Source organism: Rhamphochromis sp. 'chilingali', assembly GCF_963969265.1.
Source record: "Rhamphochromis sp. 'chilingali' genome assembly, chromosome: 12".
Taxonomy (NCBI): domain Eukaryota; kingdom Metazoa; phylum Chordata; class Actinopteri; order Cichliformes; family Cichlidae; genus Rhamphochromis; species Rhamphochromis sp. 'chilingali'.
In genome coordinates, this window is record NC_137939.1 from 8,928,476 (window position 1) to 8,955,950 (window position 27,475).

A 27,475-nucleotide genomic window follows, 5' to 3' on the forward strand; every position below is an offset into this window, starting at 1 on the left:
TAAATTAACATATTTTTATATTTTATAAAGGATCAGATTATTCAGATTAAAAAATACAAGTTTAAGTGCATGTAGGTTTTAGTAGCTGATGTAATTTTTAAAAAGTCAGATTCATATCTTTCAAACAAATTAACTTTCTTTTCAGTGAAAACACTTCTATGGTGCTTAAAAAAAATAAAACTGGAAAAATCTGGATTATCCAGGACCAGAAGATATTCTACTTTTTACCTTTTTTTTTTTTTTAATGCTGTGAGCCTACACAAGAAACGTTATTCTCTTTCACTTTGTTTTGGTGGATGGTTAAATCTCCACAACTTAAACCTACTCAGTCCTGTTTGGGTTAACAAATAGGGCATAAGAGTGTCGTAAATTTCAAATTCAAATTTTATTTGTCACGTACACAGTCATACACAGTACGATATGTAGTGAAATGCTTGGACAACTGCTCGTGACCTAAAGAAAACAAAAAAAGGAAAAGGCTATGAATAAGATAGGAAATAAATATGAAAAATTAAAAAGGGTAAATTTAACTAGGAAGGAATAGAATATAAATTAAGGTTAAAAATGAAATAACTGTAGAACACAAATTAGAATGAAGGGTAAATTTAACTGGGAAGAATAAGATAAAGATAAATATATAAATTAAAGTTGAAAATAAAATAACTGTACAACAAAATACACAATACACAATATAGAACTATATAAGAATGTATGAAGAAATATAAATATAAATAAATATATACACAATAACAGCAGCTGTACAAGTATTAACCGGAAATGAAGAATATAGTGACCAGTGTTGTGCAAAAACAATGTCCAGAAAGTCCAGTGTGTGTGTAAGAACTGTATGTGTGGGTCAGTACTGTGTGGTGGTGTGATTGAGAGACCGTATCGCCTGCGGGAAGAAGCTCCTCCTCAGTCTCTCTGTGTTGGTCTTCAGGGAGCGGAATCGCTTTCCTGACCTCAACAGAGAGAACAGTCTGTTGTTGGGATGGCTGAGGTCCTTCATGATCTTCCTGGCCTTGGTCCAGCACCGCCTGCTGTAGATTGAGTGCAGGTCAGGGAGCTCGGAGCGGATGGTGCGCTCAGCTGACCGCACAACCCTCTGTAGAGCTCGTCTGTCCTGCATGGTGCTGTTCCCCGTGTAAAGGTGCATTTTTAATTTAATCTCATGAACTGTTGTTGTAGATCAGGTTTTAACACCACGCACAGATAATCAAACATCATTTGTAAAATAATTATTGGACTCCGTTTTTTTTTTTTTTTCAAATTTTATACAATAAAACAACATCTGATTGAAATTATACTCAATTGTTTCCACTGCAAGAGAATGCAGTGTGTATTATATTATATATCATTTTCACACTGAAAGTAGGGTAAGGAAATGAATCAGTCACTTTAAAAAAACCCAGTCATAATTAGAATCTGAAACACAATATATGAGAGATATAGTTCTTTATGTGACTCATTTCCTTACCTTACTTAAATGATATATAGTTTAACCAGTATGTAACCATTAAACATGTCAACTGTATACCCATTTGTTTATTCCAAAGACTACATAAAATGCATTATTAATTTTCTACAGCTATGAGTAGCCGTAGTAATGACTTAATACTCATAATAGTAGTGACAACAAAGGTGGTGTTAATTGTAACTATTAAAATGGGCTAAAATCAGTTAATTTGGAAAGTTTAATATTGCATTGTAATATCGTAACCATTGTTTTATCTGTGTATGGTTTGGGTATGTCTCACAATGTCGGTAGAATGCTGCTGAAAAGGATGTAACATGAACATACAAATAAGCTTAACCCTTTCAAACGTGTTCTCATCTGAAGGTTTCTTGTAACCAGAGTGAGCCTTTGTACCCGACGACGGTCACTCAGCATTAAAGGAGCCATTGTGGGAGTTGTATCGCCTATTTTTACAATTATTTTGGAACAAATGAAAACCTTAAACAAAAAAAAAACAAAAAAACAGCCTCTGCCATAACCACTGCACCCTTACCAGAAGTAGTAGAAGTCACAGAAGTGACTTTAAGTACAAATGGTGGCTTTATTTCACAGATCGGGGTTCGGTTTCACATGTAAAACCTTCATCTATCCATTGTACTAATTGAGGCATGTAAACTGACTCTTTCCTGTGTGTTAATTACAAACGTCTGCGTGCGACATGATGGATGAACCGAGGGCAGGTGTGACCAACAGAGTGTGACCGGACAACTCCCATCAGACAGTCTGCGTTTCAGCCTGGAAAGTCCGGGAGATTCAGAGGATTACCTGATGCTCTCTGGAGACCTTCAGCAGATAGGAAGATGTGGAGGTAGGCGGAGAAAGGGTGGTGGCTTTCTATGTGATGGTGGAAACCACGGTCCTCGAAGCAAGATTGGACTGAGTGGCAACAAACAGAGCTTCTCTGGAAACTCTAGGTGGGCAGATCCATCCAAATGTTAACACTATACCCGCACAGATGGAAAAGAGTATTGATCTGATACTAAGTTCACTGAATTGTGTTAAACTATTTTATTAAAAGGATTTAGTGGTCATTAAAATGTGTTCAGAATTTGCAAATTGAGGATTTCTTAAATTATGACACACTGCTCTCCCCTAAATAAGCTGTGTTTACAGGTTGAAGTATCAGTACCTGTGTTTATATTGGCAATACTGGCCCTGTATTTGATAGGTATCAGATTGATACCAGAATTTGCAGAATCACACAGGACTACTGGAAACCAAAATAAATGTCATGATGCTTTGGTGTGTGTGTGTGTGTGTGTTCTCCTTAACTTTACAGCATGTACAGATTGATTAATATTCTCTGTCCCGATGCAAACTGCAAAGAATTACTTTGAAAGGCTTTTAACTGTTTGATACATTAAGTTTTGAAGTTGGATGTTTAGTTCCAGTTCTTCAGTGCAACCTACTCAGGTCAGCTAAGTATATAAATGTACAAATTTTAAACAATTCTTCAAATCAGATTGAAAAAGAATATTTCGTATAGACCCCTTTGACCTCTTTATCAAACATAAAATTAGAAATTAATCTAAAACAAGCCTGTTTTTAAAGTCTGACTTAAATGGAGTAAATTGAGTGGATGATGATATAAAGTGTGTAGAAACTGGCACACAGATGGCCGTCAGCTCTCGCTACTAACGAAGTTGAAATGAATGGGTCTGCTTCACTGCTTCCCTACATTAGATGAACAGAAACTAAATGGTCGGTTTAGAACAGTTTCTCATCTACAAGCTGCAGCACATCCTTTTCTTTTCTCTTCCCTCAGGTAACATGAGAACATGCAGGGCACAAGTTACTAGATAAGGATTCTTTAAAGTTTTAGCAAAGTTGTTCAATTAAACAAAAACAGACCACAGCCACTTATGAAAAACATGCTTTATTACTGGACATTTTTCATCTTGAAATGGACACAGCAGGGTTCAAATACTTTGAAACAACATGAAAAGCACTGGATATTTTCATGACACAATCACCCGTGCACTTATTGAAATGCTTTAATTCAGTCCTTCACATTTAAAACAGACTATGCATAGATGACACCGGCAGCAAGACTAATGGATCACTGGAAGAGTGGAGTTTGAGAGAGGTTGATCTTTACAGACTACTCTAATGAGAAGTGTGGGTGTGTGTCAAATACAGCTATCAGATGATCTGGCAAGTAGTGTTTTTGCATAATGTCTGTTGGAAGGATTCTCCATCAGAAGACAAGCTTCTCCTTAAAAGAGACGTTTCTCGTAACTGTGGGAGAAAGAGTATGAGAAGAAAAGATCACACGACTTATCCACGATACTCCCTGAGGTTTCCTGTTAAGACAGACACAGCAGTAGCCTGATTACAGGCGCTAAAGAGGAAGTTTAACTGAAGGCTTGTGTGGTTGTGGTAAGACATGAAACTAGGAAATTTGAAGACCATGAAATATGAAACTGAGGAAAACCCATGTCTGTGTGCGTGTGTACCTGTGCAAGCTGTGGACTCCGCCTTCTTTCTGAGCTGATGTTGTTCTCTTTTCAAATTTCAGGTCTCCAGAGTACATCATGGCTCTGGAGAAGGAAAAAAGAAAACAGCTGTTAGATGACAGCAGAAATGGTGAGAAATTAAGTACAATATAAAACTTAAGGAAATAAGAATAAAGCTGGACATCAAATTTCTGTGAAATACAAGATAATGGCCAAGCTATAGAACTTGTAATACACCTGACTGTACTTGGTCAGCCACATCACACTAATGTGATTTACAAAATGTGTCAAGTACATCAGATTCAAACTTCGTAATGAATTCCTTTCCCCCCCCTATAACTGTCAATGTATTTGTCGTCAAAAACATTTCTGCAAAAAAAAAAAAAAAAATTTGTTGGGCACCACTTTGGTCCCCAATCTTCCCCCACACTCTCTCCCAGCTGCCCTGTCTACTCCCTGCTGTGCTATCTGATAAAAGCAACCAAAAAAAAAAGTTCAAAAACCTTTCTGTATGATGTACAAATGAAAGTGTTTATTTAGACAGTAAAATTCATACTGCATATCGATCATGATTTATGCTTCAAATATCACTGGACATTTAATCACTTTTTTTATTGGCTTGCTTCTGAGTATTTAAACATTCATTTTTCTTCTCGTGTGGCTGTTTGAGTTCTCTCAGAGTGCAGCGTTAACTCTGACAGGTTTGTGTTTTTACCTGAGTTGGGTTAGGCTTTTAGCTCCGATGTCCTGGCAGGAGTGCTGAATGCCAGCGAGCAGGTAAGGAACAAACTTGTGGATGGAGCCTTTGTCCTGCACAGCTCCGGAAACACCCTGAGCGACTTTAATCTTATCGTTCTCACTGGGAGGGGAGAGGAGGGAGAAAGGAGTGAGTAGTGTGGAGAGAACCCCTTGTTAGGCAACCTACTGCTCACTGATAGCATATCAACTTCAACAGCCTGTTTAGACCAGTTTGTTCAGTGAACATCTTTGTAAGCTCGTTAGAGGTTGTCTATTAGATGAAGGTTTTTTTTTTTTTGTTGTTTTTTTAAAGTGAAATGCCAGCGCCATACTTTTCTAGCAGGCTCATCATTCTTTACCACCACATAGCAGTACAACAGCTGTGTTCTGCAAACCACTGAAAATGAAATGAGGAAGTGTTGTCTGCTGGGGAAAACTGGCAAAGAAAGGCCCAACAACGTGACAGGCAGACTGGCTGTGTAAGGTGGACAGCCCCTTGTTGTATTACGGATACCTGAAGTATCTGGTCTGGGACCCCAGGTTTTTGTCCATGGCGTCCAGGGAGCCCATGCCACGGTATTTCTTCAGCCTGATGCCATCAGAGAAGAAATATTCACCAGGAGCTTCACTAGTAGCAGCCAGCAGAGAACCCATCATCACTGGACACACAGAAAAAGAAAGTTACTGAAACATTTAACTCTATCATATATATAAAAAAAAAGTCAAAGATAAAATTGTGCCGAGATTACAACAATGAGGTGATTGATTTTTTTTTTTTAAATTTGCTCTTTCCACAGTCAGACTTTACCTTCTCACTAACTGTAGGGTGCAGTTAGTATTAGAGATAGACCGATCCGATATTACGTATCGGTCCGTTACTGACCTAAATTACTGGATCGGATATCGGAGAGAAATAAAAAACGTAATCCGATCCGAAGTATCACAAAGTCACCTCACAAAAAGCGCTACTTGGCGTAACCCAGCTCGGCGCATCGGAGCAGTATGTGTCACGTGACAGAGCGGCTGTTGTCTGCGAGACCTGTCGGCGGTCTGGTGGAGTATTTGGAGCCTCGCTACATGCTTCCTAACCGCGGCATTTCATCTCGGCCAAAACTATCCCAGAGAAGTAAAGCAAGTGTGTAAGTTCATGCCTAAATGTTTGCATAGTATTTCCACATTAAGCTTAACAACTGATATATTGAGCCACAGCTGGACTGGCGATCGGAGTTCCATACTGAGGTGAAAAGGAAGCGATTTGTCCCGTACTTCAGCTAGAATTAAAAAATCAACACTACTTCTCTCATTCACTTCCCCTCCCTCCCCTGTTATTACTTCAAGCATGAAAATGATCAATGATCAGCTGATCGGCTTTTCTGCCACAAGTCCACTCTTTCTCGTTTGTTTATCGCCCACTTTGTGCTAGAAAGAGGAGACCGGCGGATAAACAACAGCAGCACGTTTAAGCGTGATAAGCTGCTGTTAGAATGTATTTAATATTACTTTCTAGTGTCAGCTGAGGTTTTGGTGGAGCCACGGCTGTAAAAGCTGCTGGTCACGATATCGGTTTGGATATGTGGTGAGAGGGAAACATGAAGATGGAACTAGGAGATGTTCTTACTAAATCATCAGAGCTGAGCAGGGTGATGGAGAAACAGGTTTACCTTTTAGGTGACATGAATGAGTTGAAGGGAAGTTATGAACTGTTTCTGAGAGACAAATAACACCAGGATCCTTTCCTACGTAGCTGACGGCTGGTAACTGTGCAGGGGCGGGTCTAGCAAAGTTTTGTCGGGGGCCAGGGGCACAAAGAATATTTTTCTTTGTTATGTCATTTAAAAACTTTGAATAAATAATTATCTGAATCTTACAACAAAAGTGGTCATCTGATTAAATGTATAGAAATCCATTATTGTATATAGTAACTAGTAAGTCTAATATACACTTTAGTAAGTTATAGTACTTTTTCCTTTGGGAAGGTACCATCTGTGCAGTCTGCAATTCTGTTGAAGAAAGATGCTGAATCTATTTAATTATTGTAGAAAAATAAGTGATTTCTGTGCATTTGTTTTACACTTGCATTAAATTAAAGTTGATTACATCGATTAAGGGGCGGGGGGTGGTTCTCTAATATTTTTTCTGGGAGTTGGCAACCCTATTAGTTAGGTAGGCAAGTACTCTTTAAAATACCAGAATAGGGAGGATGGTGTAGGTTTAAATTTATTAGATTGATCAGTGTTGCTGAACTATAACATGTTTTGGGTGGAGTGTATTTTTTGCATACAGGTATAACAGAATAGCTTCAGTCTCTTGTTTTTTTTAAAACTTGAGTATGAACTTATACAAAATGCAGCAAGATATTTATAAAAAAAAAAAGAAATCCGTTATTGATTACAAAATACGCTATATCGGATTCATATCGGTATCGGCAGATATCCAAATTTATGATATCCGGTATCGGACATTAAAAAGTGGTTTCGTGCCATCTCTAGTTATGTTGCATCTTAAAATTCTTTAATCAGTTCTTCAGTAATAAAACAAGAAGATAAAAATCAAGTTTTTCTTTCTCGTTCGACATGGCTTCAATGCATATTCACCTGATGATCAAATCCATACCTGTGGATGCTCCAAGTGCTAGGGCCTTTGCGGTGTGGCCAACGGTCTGGATGCCGCCGTCAGCGATGACCGGAACGCCAAAACGCCTGGCATACTCTGAAACCTTATAGACAGCTGTGGCTTGGGGTCTGCCACATGCCAGCACTGTCGAGGAGAGAGGAGGAAAAAACAGATGAAGGTGGATTAAACAGGTACATCTGAGAAAGGTGCCCTGTAAAGAACCTCTGTACTACTGTAAATACACAACTCGAGCCAGATGCACCAACTTGTCTTGACTAAGCTTGATCCTGAGGTTTCAGCTAATATGAGCCTTTTAAAAATCTTATGCAGCTTGAAACCACCAAACCAAGCACAACTCAGCTATCCACATTAATGTATTGTGAGTAAACCTAGCAGTATGCGCCATCTTGCTAATGTGTCCTTTAGCAGCAAGCTCAGGCTGATAAAACCTTATGAAAAGTAATTTTGTCATTAAAATAAAAAACAAATTGAATTCAATTCAATCTGTAAACAATGTAGGGGATTGCTTCAGTCGGTTATTTAAAAACGCAGAATGTTGTCTTCAGTGACAGAGGCTGTGTGATGATGGCCAACATTTTTACTTTACACCTGCTCTTCACTTGTTGTATGGAGAACTAGCTTTAAGCTTAAGTGGTTGAAGTTGCTTAAAAATCAGCCGATAACACCACGGTATAACATATTTAGCTAAAGAACTGGCCTCAGTTTGGAAGATTCAGCTTTTCCATCATTTAGCCATTGTTCTTTCATATGTCTGACAGTTTGAGAAGGCAAGAGGAAAGAAATCTCCACTGACTAATAATAGGACAAACTGTTCAACGTTTAGAAAAAAGAAACAAAGTGAATGAGCAGACAAACTGGGAACATGTCTGTTATGTTTGTTAAATGTGAAAATGAGGAAGTTAAATTTGTCACATCAGCAGAGAAATACCACACTGCTCTAAGAATCAAACTCTCATAATACACGCTGCCTGTAGCTGCAGAGGACTCTTCAGTGGATTTCAAAGCCATTTTTCAAAAGATCAACTACTCTAATATTAAGCAACAGAAGTAAAGTGCCAAAACACAAATATCCCAACATTCCAATTCCTTTTATTAAACCGCTGAACTCGTCATTTCCTTCCAACTCAGGACTGCAAGGTACTTACCAGCACTAATGATTCCAGTGTTTCCCCACACAGACTTTAGTTGGGTGGGCCAGCAAGGTATATTTACTGCCAACCAGGTTTTGGTTGTTCAATCTATCCGGGTTGCCGTTGTTGCAGCCCTCGATATCAATCAGCTGCATCCCTCTACAGAGGATCTCGGACTCTATCTTGGACTGCAGCTGGCGAAGAGAGTGCTTCTGCTGCAAGCTGGAGAACCACCAAAACCACAGCCTCCAGCAGGTGAACAACTAGAAAAACTGCCAAGCTCACCAAGGCTGCGGAGCGGAAGGACTCATGTCCCCAGCTTAAGACCAAGACGAGTAAAAATCTAGTGCTCAATAAAGTGGCAGTTCTTTAATCTGATTATGTGGGGAAATACTGGATCCCTATTTATTTTCTACTCTGCTTCTATTCAGTGAAAAACACAAAAACGTTTCAGAGGGAACTGTTATCATATGCAATGGCCGTACTCTAAAACAGTGAAGCTCAATAGGTTCAAGCTACAAATCTTTACTATTCTACTCTGTTTTGACTCATGAAAAGCAGGGTCAAAGCAGAAACGAACCCACAAAGCAGGTGAGTGCAGATTAATTTTCAGCCAAAAACAGTGGCAGCGACTTCTTTAACATCTTTCCCCACATTGTAGACAAAGGTGATTAATTCTTATCATTTATATCCTTAAGCAAAGTCTGTCCCAACCAGCACACAAACATGACCACAAGTGCTGAACAGAGACACCCTGTGGTAGCTAGTCACACCATCTAGTAATCCTCTGCTTTTTATTTTGTTCCAATGTTAGGAATGTGTGTTAGACATGGATGAGACGCCTAACACAATAAGCAGTGGCCTTTGAACCCAGCCACTATCTCACCAATAGTATCTTTACATTTGTGTCTCAATCTGATGGCTTCAAACAGAAATCAAAAGGTCAGGAAAGTGGGTGGAAGAAGAGCAACATTCACTCAGCATTAGGGATGGGTATCGTTTAGGTTTTATCCGATACCAGTACCAAACCGGTACTTTTGAAACGGTGCCGGTGCTTAAAGAATGGAGAACACAAAATTGGTTCAAAAACTTCTCATGTTCAGCTGGTTTTTTTTGTAAAAAAAGATAACAATGTTAGCCTTTTCTGCAGCTATAGGGGATTTATGGTATCACTCTTGGCTGGAAGTGATACCATACTTTTTCAATGGAAAAACAAAAACAAACTTTGTCCAAAGACCTCTCGTGTTTAGCTGTTTTCCACTTTTTCTTTGGTCATTTTAGCCTTTTTGGCCAGGGTGAAGGGAGTATCTGCCATCAAACAAGAAGACAGCCGCATGTAACTACGAAGGTGTTTGCTAGTTCACCTTACATGCATTAATTCAATAACGTGGTTAGTTTACACACAGACAACATTAAGCTACTCACGCAGAGAATAACGGCTGCTGCCATCATCATCCGTCATCATTTCTGCTACACTGGCAGGGCTAGGGGCCAGGACTCTTGGGGTTTTTGGGGGATGTTGCTAACTCCGGGTCCGATAACAGGCAACCCACGTGCAGTAGATGTGCACGGTGTGAGGTCTCGCAGCAAGCTATCAAAAATGGCGCATTTCTTGGCTTTTAACAAAATGCTATGTCGCCAGGTGTTTGATCAGATTCGAGGTGTTACCTCCTTTGCACGGTATCACCTTAAAGCACTTGTTGCAGGCTGCTGAGTTTGCATCTTTTGCTGTGAAGTACAGCCAGATGTTGACCGCTTCGCCTTGGGCATTTTTAATCTGTAGCTCTGCTCTAAAAGAACGTACGTACCTGGGCCCGCCTACTGCGCTTGCAAAGATAAAATGATTGGCTAGAATCCAAAGTGTATGACATCTCAGGAAGAAGAAAAAAAGCACCGAAATAAAGCACAGAAATGTGCGCTGCTTTTCGGTCTGGTTATTACCGTTTATGTCAGAACCAGTGCCATAATGGCATCGGATACCAGTACCCATCCCTACTCAGCATAATCGACAAATTAGTGTGGACACACGAACAAGCAAAAACCCCAAAACCCCAAAGGCCAACTTCTAAAACTCTAGTACACCTACAGATGCAAAGCTGAACCCCAATTAATGCAGCAGGCTGTGGGGGTGGGTGGGGTGGGGGGGGGAAGACACACTGTGATGATGGAGCCAAACCGAGCCTAGTGCACACCAGCAGGGGAACTTACTGGAGTATCCCGTAACAGTGGTTGGGGTTTTGGGGCTGTGGAGCTTTATAGCTGGTGGTACACTGAGGGGAGCTGACACACGCACGCACGCACGCACGTACCAGGATGAGAAGTAGGGGAGAGAACAGGAGGCAGACAGAAAGGAAGGCAGAAGGTAAGAAGATGGCAAGATGAAGATGATAGCAAAACAGAATACAAGCAAAAGGAAATGAACAAGAAATGCCTAATGATATCACAAGAATCATAGTCAACATAGAGACAAGTGCAGTCAGAAACAGGGAACAGAGAGAGCCTCACTACAGCAGACAAACAAAACTCATAAAAGTGACAGACTGATTCAGTTATAACATTTAAACTGAGTTTAACCCTTTAAGACCTACCATAGAACCAAGTCCGCCAGAGCTTACATTATATTTTTACATGCTGTGGAGCCATTTTTGGGAGCATTTCAAGTTGCTATACATCAATACAACCATTATAGCCCAAACTTTAATAATATGTCTGCATTAGGTGCATAGTAATTACATAAATTGCAAAAAAGTGCAATAAACTACAAAAAAATTGAAAATCGTTTTTGTTTTTTTAACATATATTTCTAGTTAGAGAAATTTAAGAGGCTCATCCCTCAAAACTGTAAATACAAAAAAGTTGCACAAACTAGTTTCCCACCACAGGAAATTTATTTTGAGTGTCTTCATAGTTTTATTTTTGAAATACACCAATTTTTATACACTGCAGGAAAAACGAAAATAAATATTATAGTGCAAATTTGCAAAATAACAGCATATGCATCAAAATAAACTATTTCCAGCAGTGCAATATGAGTCCTAAGCATCCCAGAAACGACACAGAAAGTCATAAACTCAAACATAACTTTTTAAAACACAAGTATAGGCTCATAAGGCCCCGATCGTAAAAAAACTACATTTCCGCAAAATGACGTCACTTCCGGTTTCGGGCAGGTCATGCGGTCATGTGATAGTTCGCGCTGATGGACGTAGGAAGTGTTACAAACAGCTGATCGGATCGGCGAAGCGTGTTTCTGGAATATCATGTTTTTGTTGCTGCAAGTGATTTTTATGCAGTTTTTGCAAAGCTATATGTGGGAGGAAACTGTGACCTAGGACAAGCTGATGGCATAAGATGTAAGTACAACTCCTCCGGTTTCATATGCAAAAAAAATTATTGCGCTAGCTTACGTGGTTGCAGAGCTACCGGGATTTAAAAATAGTTACGCAAAATGGAGCGTGCCCGCTCCGATCGGCTGTAAAGGGTTAAACAAAAAGCTTTCCTCATTTCCAAAAGGCAAACAGTCAGGATTAGAGCTGCAGCTAGCAATTATTTTATATTCTCCATATTCTATCAATCATTCAACCAATTAATCAAATAAGTAGTTGTCTCATTAACAAAAATATTTTGTAATTATTTATTTACAAAAATAAATCATTAGAAACATAGCAATATGTATGTATGTATGTATGTATGTTTAACCTTTAAGCCTCTATAGGAGCATGTGCTGTGTGCAATGAAGAAACACGAGCACATAAAAATTCTCAGATTTTCTGAGGCCCTGTGCTTTGATACTTTTTCTGCTGCAGAAAGCAGACCTTCAGATGAGTGACGTTAATAATAATAACAATAATAACAACTACTTATAATTCAGTGTCCAAGCTAATAATGCCAGGTCAGTGGCTGAGAGTTTTAGTGGCTTGTATATTCTTAGTGGCCTATATATATTAAGAAAAAGCTTTCATTTGTATTCATATATATTGGTACAATTTAAGTCGTAATTTATATTTTATATTAATCTAAATCTGCAGTATAACGTCACTTTAGTCTTGAAATAAATATGCTCTAGTACACCCCATACCCCCCTTTAGACGCACCCCTGTTGTTGCAGGTATTGCTGCCATATAAAGTAGGACAGCTGCTGTCAGCCTTCTGCAAGCTGCCTTATAAACATACCAGGTTCAGTCAGTCTGCACTCGTACGCTTTTTAACTTCTGTAGCTTTACTGTAGATTTTCATTGTAGCACCGCTGTTTGTTTTACACAAAGTTTGCATTTCTTTACATTGGAGTTTCCTGATCAGCTCGCACGTTTTTGTTTTGTTTTTGTTTTTTTAAATACCAATTATAGAATTTTCTTATCTAATCTAGTTTGACATATCAGGCCCAACAAAAACAAAACAAATAAAAAGGTATAAATCAATACAGTTCAAGCCATTAACATTGTGAAGCTTTTGTGGAAACCAAATTAAACAGCTTATCCAAACCAATCCCCATCCCAAAGTCTAACCTAATATTTAAAAATAAAATAAAAATAAAATAAAAATGTGATACTCAAAATTAGCCAGGTGCAAATGTTTTCAAGGAATTAAAATAAATGATAAAAGGCTGCTGCATCTATAAAACCTCACTAGCATACCCTCTGAGTCTGAATTGGATCTTTCAGCCAAAGTGATGTAGCTGGAGGGTGAAGAGCTTTCGAGGAACACTAAATTCTATGATGTGCCAACAAAAAGTCCAGTATGATTGAAGTGTAAGGCAGACGAGTTAAATCACAGAGAGGTAATACATCTGCCGCACAGGTCGAGGTTGTCAGAATATACTTTAGATTGTATTTGTCAAAATCAAGACTATCTACAGGGTGGGCCATTTATATGGATACACCGTAATAACATGGAATGGTTGGTGATATTAAAGTCCTGTTTGTGGCACATTAGTATATGTGAGAGGGCAAACTCCTCAAGATGGGTGGTGACCATGGTGGCCATTTAGAAGTCGGCCATCTTGGATATAACTCCCCCCCCCCAAATAGGAAGAGGGCCATGTGACACCCACCCTGTATTTACTGTCTTAAACTAAGTAAGGAAGAGTCTTGCACATGAGGATGAGGTATGAATACTATCAATTACTTTTTCCAAGTAATCTTCCCCAAATTTAAGACCCAGTTCCTTTTCTCAACTGGAAGTGATCTTTTTGGTTGAGTAATTGGCCAGTGCAGTAATGAAAGTATATATTCATGAGATAAGAGCCTTACTGTGAGACTTCAACTCATATAAGTCCTCCCACAAATGCTTGGGGGGCTGACATGGAAACTCTGGGGAAGCAGAGGATGCAGTGTGTCTTATTTGAAAACAGCTGAATAAATATGAGGGCAAATTGTACAAAAGACATATCACTAAAAACTGAGAAAACTGTTGTCTTTCCAAAAAAATAAACAAATAAATAAATAAATTATAATGAAAACATTGACTCCTTTTCTTGCACATATATGAAAGGAAGAGGGGGGCTGATTATTACAGATTGGGGTCAGAGCAGAGGCAGAGACAAAATTAAGGTGGCACTGGAATTGATACCAAATTTAAAATAAATAAATAAATTAAAAAAAAAATTTCCACGGAGGCAATTACAACAGGGTTATCACAACAAGGGATTAAACTTGATATGCACTCCTAAATACTTAAAGCCAGAAAAAGTTAGACGGAAAGGTAGCTCCGTTTTGTCTAAGCTCCTGTGTATCAAGGTTTATGGGAGAAAGAGACAAAATTTTAAAGTGATTCCATAATAGCAGATAGGGGAGTCGTTGGATTTGTAACATAATAATAATAAATCATCTGCATATATAGCAATCCTGTGCACTATGCCACAGGATTGCACTACACCACTACAAAGACGTTCTGAGAGGTGGCTGAGAGAGGCTCTACTGATAAAGTGAAAAGTAAAGGTGAGAGTGGGAAAGCCTGCCGTGTAACAAGTTTTAAGTAAAAGAATCTCAGTCTTAGTACAAAAGTGATGCTAATGGGGTGATGCTGATACTCTTCACCAAATCAATAAAAAAGGAGTGTATGAAAAGCAGGCTAGATTTAGTATCATGATTAAAGAAATAAATGAAAAATAAAACAAATACAAAAAGCTAAACAAAAACTGAGGAGTACCTCTCACCCCCACCCACTAGGCCCCATTCCCCCAAAAAAACAACAACTTCAACTTTCTAACCCAAACTCCTGCTACACAGTAATAGCAGCTCCACAGAACCATAACTTAAGTACTAAATAGATGTCCCAGTGTAAATAAAACATCTCAATGAACATTAGTTTAAAACCATAATCATGTACCGCATTGTCTAACTTAGAGGACAAGTTCACAAAGGATGACTTAAAGTCCACTAGCACTGCAGCTTTATGCCCAATTTGAGTAATCAGTGCAGAAACCATAATAATTGATTGTTATTTTCTATAATAAAATGAGGCTGCAGCATAAATGTTTCACAGCCTATGATGTACAAAGATGATCAGACATCAGATAGTAGAAAGGGTCAGAACTGTCAACAACAGTTACCCCTGAATGCAACAAATTGTCAAACTAAGCAACTGGAAATGCTCACGTTTCCATCAGGAATCTCATAAAGTACACAAAAATACAGAATTAATTGTCCTTCAATACGATATACTACACAGGGTGAAAGTTTAGGTTTCCATTCTTGGTTTGGTCCGTGCTTTAGGATTCAACAAGCAAAGCAGACTTTAAGTACTGTTTATTGCTGCAGAAGAACTTTACTGCTGCCATTTTGTAGCAGAAGCTGCTACACCATACAGATCAAAGGCTTCAGACTGGTTTAGAGCCGTTTTATAAAAGGAAGCAGGAAGTGATGTGCCTGTTGTCTGTACAGTTTTGCCTTCAGTCACTCACCTTCCTGCGTGATGCAGATGGAGCCGCTGCCCATCCCCACTCTCAGTGCATCCACTCCTGCATCAATCAGATTCTTGGCCTGAGCTGCAGTCACAACTGCCACAGACCGGGTGAGACACAGAGGAGGGAAAAAAAACAAACAAACAGTAATTTTCACCACAAGCAACAGATCAATGAGCAGCAAATACAATCAAAGACATGAATGTTCAACACTCAAGCCCACTGGCTGTGAACAAATGTAGGATGTGTCGCTCCCCCTTTGCACGATACGCCTTTATCATGGACCATTCTGACAAGTGCATACATAGAAAACAGCATCCATTCTATAGTGAACACTTTCTTTTTAGAAAATACTTTCTCTGAATACTTTACATATGAAAATATTAGTGTGTGTAAAGTGAAGTTACCATTGCCACCGATGACCTGCAGGTTGGGGTACTTTTCTTTAATATATTTGATCATATTGATCTGGAAGATCGAGTTGCCCTGAGAGGAGTCCTGGAGGTAGAGAGATGAAACATAACATGATCTTCCCATTCAAAGACATGAAGACTCACCCAGATTGAAGATAACCCCTTAACAACAAAAAACTGTGTATTCTAAACAATAATTGGCAGGTCTACTCTGTCCTTCATCCAAGCGACTGCTTTTTCTTTTCAGATTCCATGGTTATGCACACTGTTTCATTAAGTGGTTTTAGTTAAATATTTGTCAGTGGACCAAGGCAGGTCTCTTACTTGCATGACAAAACCAAAAATTGGTCCCAGTTTAAGCCCCGTCCCCAGTTTCAACACGACTTAATTTACCCCCAAACTCTGCACCTGAAACATTCCATGCCTTTAAAAAGCACATTAGAAGTCCTTACTAGTACAACCGCATCCACTCCGCTCTGCACCAACAGGTCCAGTCGGTACTTGTCGTCATCGTGTGTGCCGATGGCTGCACCACACAGCAGCTGTTTCCGAGAATCTTTGGAAGCTAAGGGGAAGTCTCTGTTCTTCTTCAAGTCTGTGCGAGCGATGATGGATACCAGGGACCCCTCTTCATTCACTATGGGCAATTTACCTGCAGGAGGAACCAAAGGCATGAAAGCATGCTCATGCTGTGCACTTAGAAGCAGCTTACCCTGTTCCTTGGTACATTTTTCCCCATCATAGGGCTTCGTGATAATAGCCAAAATTATGATCACGATTATTCGGATTTTTGCGCCAAAAACTTTTATTGCACTGTAATGTAAACAGAGCACTGCTTTAACATCAACACAACAGTGTTGTGCTACATTCCAACTAATGTACAAATCATTACAGAAAAATAAAACTGATCCTCATCAACTAAAGTCATGGCATCTCTTGGAAGAAAAATAAATCATTTTATAAACTTTACACAAAAAACAGAATACTGCTGTCACGTTTACACTGCATTATATTCCTATTAAAAATCTTTGCAAAACAATAAGACGTTTATCCATCTCACCTAAAGACAAAATAGTCTCATTCTACTCACTGTACCAGCATGACATATGTGAATAAAATTTAGCAAAGAGAGCCCAACAGATACAAGATTTTTAAGAGCAATAACAATATTTCTACTCTATATTTGGCGGTTTAAAAATCCAACATTGGCTGATTTTGTTTTTCCCCTTTCAGACACATGAAACTGATTCCCATAACAATTATTATGTGTAGTTATGATCATAGTTTATCCTTACTGAGAAAATAATGACAAAGCAGTTTAACAATGGTCTTGTTTTACTGTCACTACAAGTCATGGGTTACTCATTTACACTCTGCAAAATTCTGCTTAGATCAGCTTGTTCTTAGGTGCCCCCAACAAGGACGTTACAAAGTGCCCTCTGGTGGACAAACAGTGCAACATTAACATTAACATGGCGGAAAGTTGTTTTTTAGTTTTTACAATTTCATCTATCAGCCAGCTGATATATCGGTGGAGCTCTAGCAGAACACAGTGGCTGTGAGATCCCATTTGTTCCCCCTTCCACAGTTTGTTTACAGTGCAGCTCTATCCCACATTGAGAAAATAATTGCATGAGGGGATAACATATCTTTTGTCCCCTACACTGACTAGACAATGCAGTTGTATTGGTGATTTCAGTGAGTCTTTGTAACCCGGATAGATGTGCTGATGGACTCCTCAGGTTCACCTTTTATGGATGTCTGCACTGACACTGGATAACGTGAATCATCCAGTGTTAGCTTAGACAATGCATTTTCCCCCCCCTCTGCCTTCATGAAGTCATTTTACCACAGTTAGTAGAGCAGGACGATATGACCAAAATTATTTATCACCATATACATGTGAAAATTTGCGATAACGATATAACTGACGATATAATTGACACTAGACAAAATACTTTACAACTCCACAACTTTATTAATGCAAAAAAAAAAAAATCTAATAAAAAAAATCAAAAATCAAAGAATTGATTTTAAGTGTGCCGTATTTTAAAAACAAAAAACAAAACCCAAAAACAAAAAAACCCCACAGTAATAACGACAGCCTGCTAGCATGCTCTACCAAAAATAGTGCTTTGTTGTGTATCTGACGGATGAAAGCTAAACCAATTCCACACCACTGAAGTTGCAGCATTTTTACAAACCAATTCTGGTTCATCTGTTTCATTCAACGATCCGCTTTCGCCCTTCTCATTCTCCGTCGCCGCCATGCTTTTTCCGCCATGTGCGTATGAAATCAAAGGCACTGCGCATGCACGTTTTACCCATATTCTATCGCGATATTTCATTTTCTTATCATTGCCCAACATTACACCGGTATTACCGTGAACGGTATGATATTGCCCAGCCCTTACAGTTAGTGAAGTGTTTTCAGGTGGTTGAAGAAGTTAGTTTGTTGCTTTGCAGATCGCACTAAATCTAAAGTATTTCCAAACAATGGATGAAGATCTGTTTAGAATAACAACCTCTTTGCCTTTTGCTGTGCCAGACTTTTGCTATTTGTTTTGACTGTTTGATATCTGTTGTTTATCTGTCTTTGTACTGTTTCTCATTCAGAGTACATCCAGGAAACTTTAAGCTGCAGCATGCAGGAAACAGCTGTGACTGGTATGTGCTGGCACACCGTCAGGCAGTGATTTAGGGACTGCTTTGTGTTCAACCAGCAGGGCACACATTCACATTAACAGTCAATCATGTTCCCGCAATTGTGGAAAGCCAAAATTATGATCAAGGACAAAATCTGATCAACTGGCCCAACTTAATCATCATATTATCAGGTCTTACACGAAACAACCTACACACCTTTCTTACTCCTCTGGAGGATTTCATTGGCTTCTTTCAGAGTCACCCCAGCGGGGGCAACCACCAGATCATCTCGCTTTGTCATCACCTGTGAGAAAAATATTACAAAGGTTTCTAAGAAAGTGTCTCTAGAGCATTTTGAGATGTAAATTTCAAGATCAAACCAATTTTTTGCATGCCCACCTCACTCAGTGGAAGGTCGTGGTCCTCCACCTTCAGAAAATCGATGTCTCTGGATGAGATGATGCCCACCAACTTGCCGCCCATTTTGCCGTTATCTGTGACAGGGATGCCACAGAACCCATGGCGTGCCTTGGCCTGGAAGACATCCCTTACTTGCTCGTTGGGGCTCATCACCACAGGATCTGTGATGAAGCCCTGCTCATATCGCTGGAGAAGGAAGGGGAGGAAGGAAATGAAGAGGGGGAAAAAACAGGATGGGGATGTGGAAAAATAAAGATTGAGCAAAAAAAAAAAAAAAAAAAAGGAGCGGTGAAAGGAACATAAAGGAATCATTGCCTATACTCTATAAGCTGGGAAGCAGACAAATACACTGCTCTACACATGCACACAAAAAAGACACAAGTTAAGAAAGATGAAAATAAACATGCATAAAAAAGACAAGAGACAGACTGAACACAGAATCACTACCTTGACTTTGCGAACTTCATTAGCCTGGAACTCTGGAGTGCAGTTGTGGTGAATGAAGCCTATACCACCTGTTAGCTGCAAGAAGAGATAACACATGCGTGTGTGCCTGAGGATGGCCAGATGTGATGACAGAACAATAAATGCCTTTGGTTGTTATACTCACTGCCATAGCGATGGCCATGTTGGCTTCAGTGACAGTGTCCATAGGAGAGGAGACGAAGGGGGTCTTCATGGTGATTTGTTTGGTGAGCGCCGATGTCAGGTCCTACATACACAGAAACACTCAGTTTAACCTTTCAAGCCTCACACAGTGGGGTAAGCAGAGGTGGAAATATTTAACCAGTTTCAGTTTAATGGCTGTGACATTACAACGTCACATTTTTTTGGACATTAAAACACTTGACACTATGTATCAGTTTGTTACAACATACCAGCACAAAACATGTCATGTTTTTAGACATGTTTTTAGAGTGACACAGAGTTTTTAGACTGTGTGTGTTTAGATAGTTAAATATTTGGAGCGAAGAAAGGCAACTAAACAGATTTATGAATGGCACTGACATTTCTTTCAACTTACAGGACAATCATGTCGTCTGAGGTGTTTCACCACCATCTGACTGTTTTCCAGCTGAGAGAAGTACTTCTACTTACAGCTATGCTTCAATAGTATATGTCAGTAGGACACAACATACTGTTTTTAATCTGAGTGACTGTGGAGTAAATTTAACATGTTCTCATGGTGACAGACAATATTTTTTTTAATCTTCTGATAAACTATTTTTGACAAAGTGGACTAAATGCTCAGTTTCAATTAAAGCCACATGAGAGATGCAAGTGACTTTTATCCTTTTTGAAATACATTGTCCATTACTTACTTTTATTTTAATAGACATTTGTGCATAACTCTTGAATTATGCCCAAAAACCTGTTTTGTGGGGTCATGTTGACCGTAGGCCTCCAAACTCTAACAGTCCTAGTAAATGCTTGCTCAGTGAAATGCAAGTAGGGTTGCAAAGGGGCGGAAAATTTCCGGTAAATTTCCGAAAAGTTTCCGGTAAATTTCCATGGTAAGTTAAGCTTGGGAATTTTGGAAATATTCCATATTGGAAACTGTCCATGGAAATAATGGGAATTATGGAAATTAATGGGAATTTAGGAGAACTAACTGGGAATATATTATTTCCAAGCATAAATATAAACAGAAATCATAAGAAAACCTCCATGCAAAATGTTTTCAACAGATATTTAAACAGATTTATTTGTAAGTACAGTAGAATAGAACACGTTTCAATAACTTGTTTCATGGATGAATAAAAACAGAAATGTTGAGTTCAATATTACCATCCCCTAACCCCGCTCATTCAAAAATGCCCCCTGTCCAAAAATCTCCACAAAGTCCCATTCAAAAGGTTAAATGAAAAATGCCACTTATCCTCCAAAACGTCCCATTAAACATTCAAATCTTCCTTCAAGCAATCCTCTTTTCTCATTTTTGCTCAGTCAATAGACTCTTCCTGGACCTCATCATCATCCAACAACATGTCCACTTCCTCAGCATCCAACTCTGAGTCTTCCTCTTCAGTGTCACTTTCCAGCTTTGTTGAGGATGGCTCTGTGTCAGGCTCAAAGAGCCGTAGGTTTGCCCGAATGCCGACCAGCTTTTCCACTCTCACATTTGTGAGCCTGTTGCGAACCTTTGTGTGGGTGTTCCCAAACAGTGACCAGTTGCGCTCGGAGGCGGCTGATGATGGTGGGATTTGGAGGAGGATGGAGGCTACAGGTGCAAGGGCCTCAGATTCACATAGTCCCTTCCACCAGGTGGCTGCAGATATGTGCTGGCATGACTGCCATATTCCATCCCCTTTCCAAAGGCCTTGCTTTGTTCGATACTTTGCCAAACTGCCTAGAACTTTGCCTTTATCGAGACCCAGGTGGTCAGACATGGCTGTAATGACCGCATAGGCACCGTTGATCTCTTCCCCGGAAAGTATGCCCTTGTCATATTTGGGGTCCAGCATGTATGCTGCTGCATGCACTGGCTTCATGCAGAACTCCCTCCGCTGTTCCAATGACTTGACCACAGCCGTTTCCTCTGCTTTCAGTAGTAGGGAAGTGGGCAGAATTGTCTGGATTTCTTCTTTGAGTTCTGCAAAAAGGCACTGGACATCTGACAAGATGGCACCATCCCCCTCTATCTTCGCTATTGCTGCTGCAATAGGTTTGAGGATTTTCTGACTGCTAGATACTCTTTCCCAGAACACATCATCCAAGATGACCTTCTTGATGTCACTGTCGATGCCTACAGACTGGGATATGGCCATCTCTTGCAGAGACTCCTTTCCCTCCAGAAGGCTGTCAAACATGATAACAACACCACCCCATCGCGTTATGCTGGGAAGCTTCAGTGTAGTACTCTTGTTCTTTTCCTTTGACAGAAATGTAGCGGAAGTTACTTGTTTGCCTTTAACATATTTCAGAACTTGCTTCACTCTCTTATTCAGAGTGTCCATTGTTTTTAGTGCCATTATGTCTTTTAGGAGAAGGTTTAGTGTATGGGCTGCACAGCCAATAGTAGTTATATGAGGGTAGGTCTCCTCCACATGTGCCCAGGCAACCTTCATGTTGGCTGCATTGTCAGTAACCAGTGCAAAAACCTTATCTGGTCCAAGGTCATTGATGATCACTTTTAGCTCATCTGCAATGTATTGGCCTGTGTGTCTGTTTTCCTTTGTGTCTACACTCTTGTAGAACACAGGCTGAGGAGTGGTGATTATGTAGTTAATAATTCCTTGTCCCCTGATATTGGACCATCCATCAGAGATGACTGAAATACAGTCAGCTTGGTCAATGGTCTGTTTCACCTTTGCTTGAACTCGACTGAACTCTTCATCCAGTAGATGAGTAGACAATGCATGTCTGGTTGGGGGAATGTATGCTGGTCGGAGAACATTCAAAAATCTCTTCCAGTACACATTGGATGTCAGCATCAGGGGTGAGCCAGTTGCATAGATTGCACGAGCGAAACACTCATCTGCGTTTTTCTGGCTAGTGTCATCCATAAAATCAAAGAATCCTCTGATGCCAGAGGGACCAGGAGCTGATGAGTGGGTATCTGACTCTGATACAGCTGAAACAGATTCATTTTCCCCTTGAGTGGAACTCCTGGCTGCTGCATGTGTTGGGCCTTGAGGAATTTTTTTGCACTTTGCAATGTGCTGCTGCATTTTTGTGGCATTCTTCACGTACGTCTTATCACAATACTTACACATATATACAGATTTCCCTTGTACATTAGCTGGTGTAAAATGTCTCCACACATCAGATAGCGCACGTGGCATTTTTCTGTAAAATAAAACAAGAGCTTGTAAAAATGCTAATGCAATGCAAGAGATCGTAATAATACAATTGCAATATGATAATAAACAGATATAAATAGTAAGGCTAGCTAAACAACTGGAATGATCTTCAAAACAAAACAACCAAATGAGGAAGCTAGCATCTTCTTTATGTTATACTAGCTATGGCTTATTTAGCATCTAACAGATGCTAGCATTTTATTTAGCATCTTATCAGATGCTAGCATTTTATTTAGCATCTTATCAGATGCTAGCATTTTATTTAGCATCTTAACAGATGCTAGCATTTTATTTAGCATCTTAACAGATGCTAGCATTTTATTTAGCATCTTATCAGATTGCTATCTACCAGATTAATACATTTTATGTGATATTCACAATTTAAACATTTAATGAATATATTTTCCCATAATATCATCAAAACTTACCTCACTTGTTAAGTCCACAGGCTCAAATGTGTACCTTTAATACTCTTTGTCCTTCAGGCTCAAAAGTGTGGTCCATGTGTACATGTGATTGAGGCATGCACAGTGCCAGTAGGTGGTCTCAATAGCCATGCAGCAAGCTTGTGCTCTGTACATGTGATTAAGGAATGGCATGGATATTCAAGTGTATTTGAATTGCATTTGTTTGTTTTTGTCAATATTATGCTAAAATATACTTTCCTCAACTATATTTAAGTTCCCTAAGAAGAGCCAACCTTCAATTTTGAAAATTCCCACTTTATTCCCATAAATTCCCGTTAATTCCCGTTTATTCCCATAAATTCCCGTTAATTCCCGTTTATTCCCATGGAAAGATTCCATCTTTGAAAATTCCGGGAATTTTGCAACCCTAAATGCAAGAGCAATGCATCAGTCACCCTAAAACTAAAAGAACATAAGGAATGCTTATACAGCATATCTCAACATGCTGAGCCACCTAAAATCACCATAGAAGAAATTCCTTCGTTACAACAGTCCAGTCCAAACATGAACACACCAAAACTAGCTGAAAAAAGAAAAAAGAAAAAAAAGAGAAAAGAAAATAGTTCAGAGCTACTGTTTAAATGTGCATTGTAAAAAGGATGCATATTAACCAAGTTACACATATATTTGGTCAGACTGTTGCTTTCTATGTCAATAACAAAAGGAAACTGCAGCTCTGACACAAATGTGGTTATGATGTTGCATGAACTAAGTCTAAGATGAACAAGACAGACTCCAAGAGCGCAAACCTCCACCAAGGCAGCTCACTCTCTAGCCAGTATTTACTTTGGGACTAGAATTGTGTGTTCTATGTATTCATTTTTCTCCTTTGTTCTTTTTCAACGTACTGGAGTGTGTAGTACAGTAAAAACAAGTGCAAAGTGCATGCTTTTGGTTTTTGCACTGTTGAAACCCATTTTAATATACTTCACCTACTTTTGAGAATAATTGTGTTTTTATGTGACTATAGTACATCTGTAACATTCATTGTACGGTTTGGTAAAATTAGTTTAACTGTTCAATAATAAAGAGCAAATTAAAAGTTTTAGATCATGAGTTTTTGCTTAAAAAAGAAAAATGTATTCAGGAATGCTGCACATGTATTCTAATTGTTTTGTATTAAAACAGTTATAACCTGTTATTGTACTCTACAAAAAAATGAATCACTGTACTCAAAAATATCCCAAGTCGACAAAATGTTGCCTGTCATTTTATGTAGCTCTAGACCTTCAGATCAATCTATTGACCTAGAAGGAGAAGTCAAAGGACAAATGTGACATAATTTAAATCTTTATAATGTACTTGCTATATGTTAAGAATACACACCACACTTGTAAGAATCATAGTTTCTAAGTTATAAGGCTTTTTGTCAATTTTCAACCAACAAATCATTAAGACAATGACTAAGCTAATAACATGACCCCACTCTACACCTCTGCTAAGAACTCATTCGATACTTCTACAAGTTATTGTGTTTACAGAGAGAAGGACAAAAAGTAGAAGTAATAAGATAAAAAGAAGTAGAAGTAACTTAACCACCTTAGAGAAATGGTCATTTCAATCAAACACACTATCAGATTTCCTGCCCCCCCCCCCGACGCCTTTAACCTTGTGAGCCACGGTGCTGTATGGGTTTATGCTGGTGCAGCCTTTGGTGACATTTCTCAGAGCACAACATTCAAGAGCAATAAACACAGGCGTTTCTCTGCTACAACCTTACTTGGTCTGGTATGACCAGCAGCTCATGAAGGCTAAAGTTAGTAAACATTAGATAGGTGTGCCCCCACCTCGGTTTGCCAGTTTTGTAGTTAGTTGGTATCCCCTGAATGTCACAGTGACAGCATTTAGAAAAAGTTACAGAGTCTCTTTAAAGTGAAAACAAACTGTGCAATTTATGGAAGCACTGTGAGATAACATTAGAGATGGGAGGCACACAGCTCATAATCCTCACTCTCACCTCATATGCTCCCACCCTGAACATTATCCAGCTTGGATTAGTATAATACTACAACATCAGCTTTAACCAGATTTTGCATGTTGGCAATTATTCGTCTGTCGACTCAACTCACCACTTGATCAGCAGTGAAGTCAATGTAGCCTGGCAGAATCAGGAAGTCACTGGGGGAGAAACAAAAACAGTTAAAGTAAAAGAAAGTTTAGATCTTTTCAGCCTACAGTTCTGAAGCTTCCTTTGAGATGTCAAACACTTTAACCCCCGATGTCTGACTAAACTGGCTTCACTCCAAGAGTTAAAAGGAATAATACACTAATTGTAATTGTAAGTATTTTTTGTAAATAGTGAACATGACAGGTTAAATATTGAGCAGGTGATTTTTAAGCTCAGAAATAGTTATGGCATTTGAGAAAAGAACACATCTTATGCAACTGCAAACTGGACATAACATGAATTTCTTGGACGGGGATCATCAGTGAGTGTCATGTTCACAAGACTGCATACATGGAGCAGAGTAGAGGCAAAGAGGCCCAGAAACAGACTAAGGGTATGAAAGCATGTTCATCCATGCGACCTGAGAAAATGTGTGTCATTAAGCCACAGCACTTTATTATGCATGAACAGCATTTAAAATCGATTAAACCTGGGGTTCCAGTGGGTCAAAGGATTCGCTGATACAGCTTTATTTTCTTACCCATTTAGAAAAAAAAGAAGAAACACTAAAACACAATTTGTTTGCTTTCCTTTTATTTTGTTTGTAATATATAACAGTTTTGAAATCTTTAATTGCTTAAAAATTGTTTTAATTCATCATTGGATTTTGGATTGCTTGGTCACTGGTTGGTTGTCAGAAATAATTACATTCAGATTTTTTTTTTTTTTTTGGGGGGGGGGGGGGGGTAGAAAAAGCTGAAAAGTTTCAGAGTCATCTTGTGGATGATTTGATAATCAGTGAATCAGATTCTTAGTTTTCCCTGCTGAGTAAAAAGCAATTTCATTAAAGAATAAACAGTTTTGTTGTGCAGAGGACTACCGGGCCGACGTTCTAAATATAGCCAGGGTCCACAGGATCCAGCTTAACAACACAGGACTGCATGAGCCAGAGCCTAAATTTAGGGCAAGTGTGTGCACCGAAGGACTGTTCACCCCTCTAATTTCCAATAGGCTTCAACTCAGATTGGTCCAGTATTATTAGCTGTGAAGGGCACCAGTGATCCTTTGACGCACAATGCCCGATTTATGAAGTGAAAACAATTAAAATTTATAGAGACTTTCAAAACCTCACTGAACAATTTTGCTGGGATTTCCCTGCTAATACATACAGCTGCACAGTTACACAGAGGCAGTGGATTCACCGTGAAACGTTCAATCCTGCGTACAAGGCAGATTTTCAAAAGGCGCGAAATTTAAACAGCGAGTTCATATGCCACTAGATTTGCTTGAAAACAAAACAAACAAAAATAAAACCATTAACAACGCAAAACACAGGCACACAAAACAAATTCTTGTTCTTGAAACTGACTGCATTCTGGGAAATGTAGGATCCTCTCTTTTTTGAGGGGGCGCTATCCCCGTTGAGCTAAAAGTAAGCCCTAGCAATAATGCACCTATTACACGATAATAAATGCAACAATTAAGTAACACCCTGATTTTCGCTTCATAATATTAGTAGAATGTCTTGAGAAACATGAACCACTTACGTACAAACTTAAGTAGCCCAACTTGGCCTGCTTACCAGGGATACAGGTATAGAGATAAGGTCCTTACTTGTATGTGAGTCCGTCTCCTCCGTTGAACAGCTGCTGTCCCGTCAGCCCGTCATCGGGGACGTAACCGGTTTGCCCGCTGATCAGGTAGTCCGCCATGCTGTCCAAACAGCCTTCACCAGTCCTCTTATCAGCCTTCGACTGTAAATAAATCACCCTAACAAGCTGCCGAGGTGCGCATACAGAAACACAAAAACACTCTCTCAAGCCGCACCGGCTCAGACACCGACAACTTTCCTCTTTCGCGCCGCGAGCTGCTCTCCTCCTCGTTCAGTTACCCTTCAGTGCGTCGTCAGGCTCCTCCGTGCGCCCTCTTAGCAGCCTGAGCATGTGCTAATGAAAAGAAGAGGACCAGAAAACGGCACCGTGAGAGATATTCGCTGCTTTTTCGAGCCTCTTCAACCTCAACAGACAAGTGCTCATGTTCTCTCTGCAGCTAACTCCAGCACGTGCATCACTCCCGTCTGACAGCGTTTCCGACACTGCCGTCACATCCGGAAGATCCGCCCCCTCATATATATTATTTCATTGCTGTAGAATTTAATGAAGCTCCTCTTCAGTATTCATACAAAGTTGTATTTACTCTCATACTGGTGACTTGTAGACCCTTTGAAGATAACACACAGATTTC

At 39.4% G+C, this 27,475-nt stretch overlaps 1 protein-coding gene across 2 annotated transcripts; it reads right to left on the minus strand.

Annotated features, from left to right (window-relative positions):
- Positions 1-3,376: 3,376 nt before the first annotated feature.
- Positions 3,377-27,330, minus strand: impdh2 (IMP (inosine 5'-monophosphate) dehydrogenase 2). Of its 2 annotated transcripts, XM_080899861.1 has the most exons (14): positions 26,846-27,330; positions 25,194-25,242; positions 19,465-19,566; positions 19,302-19,376; positions 18,834-19,040; positions 18,651-18,738; positions 16,241-16,440; positions 15,783-15,873; positions 15,376-15,471; positions 7,324-7,467; positions 5,225-5,369; positions 4,688-4,831; positions 3,973-4,056; positions 3,377-3,754 (listed from the first exon to the last, which is right to left on the minus strand). In XM_080899861.1, exons 1-14 carry the CDS (start codon positions 26,941-26,943, stop codon positions 3,733-3,735), a joined length of 1,545 nt encoding a protein of 514 aa, XP_080755987.1. In that variant the 5' UTR covers positions 26,944-27,330; the 3' UTR covers positions 3,377-3,732. The 2 variants fall into 2 exon arrangements, with proteins under 2 accessions (XP_080755987.1, XP_080755988.1); XM_080899862.1 differs by lacking the exons at positions 25,194-25,242; positions 26,846-27,330 and adding an exon at positions 22,567-22,734.
- Positions 27,331-27,475: the final 145 nt, after the last annotated feature.

Coding starts and splice junctions, on each gene's coding strand:
- impdh2 (XM_080899861.1), bottom strand. CDS start 26,943: ATGGCGGACTACCTGATCAGCGGGCAAACCGGTTACGTCCCCGATGAC. Junction 19,567..25,193: donor ACTTCACTGCTGATCAAGTG/GTGAGTTGAGTC, acceptor CTGTGTATGTAG/GACCTGACATCGGCGCTCAC. Junction 5,370..7,323: donor AGCACTTGGAGCATCCACAG/GTATGGATTTGA, acceptor CTGTGTGTCCAG/TGATGATGGGTTCTCTGCTG.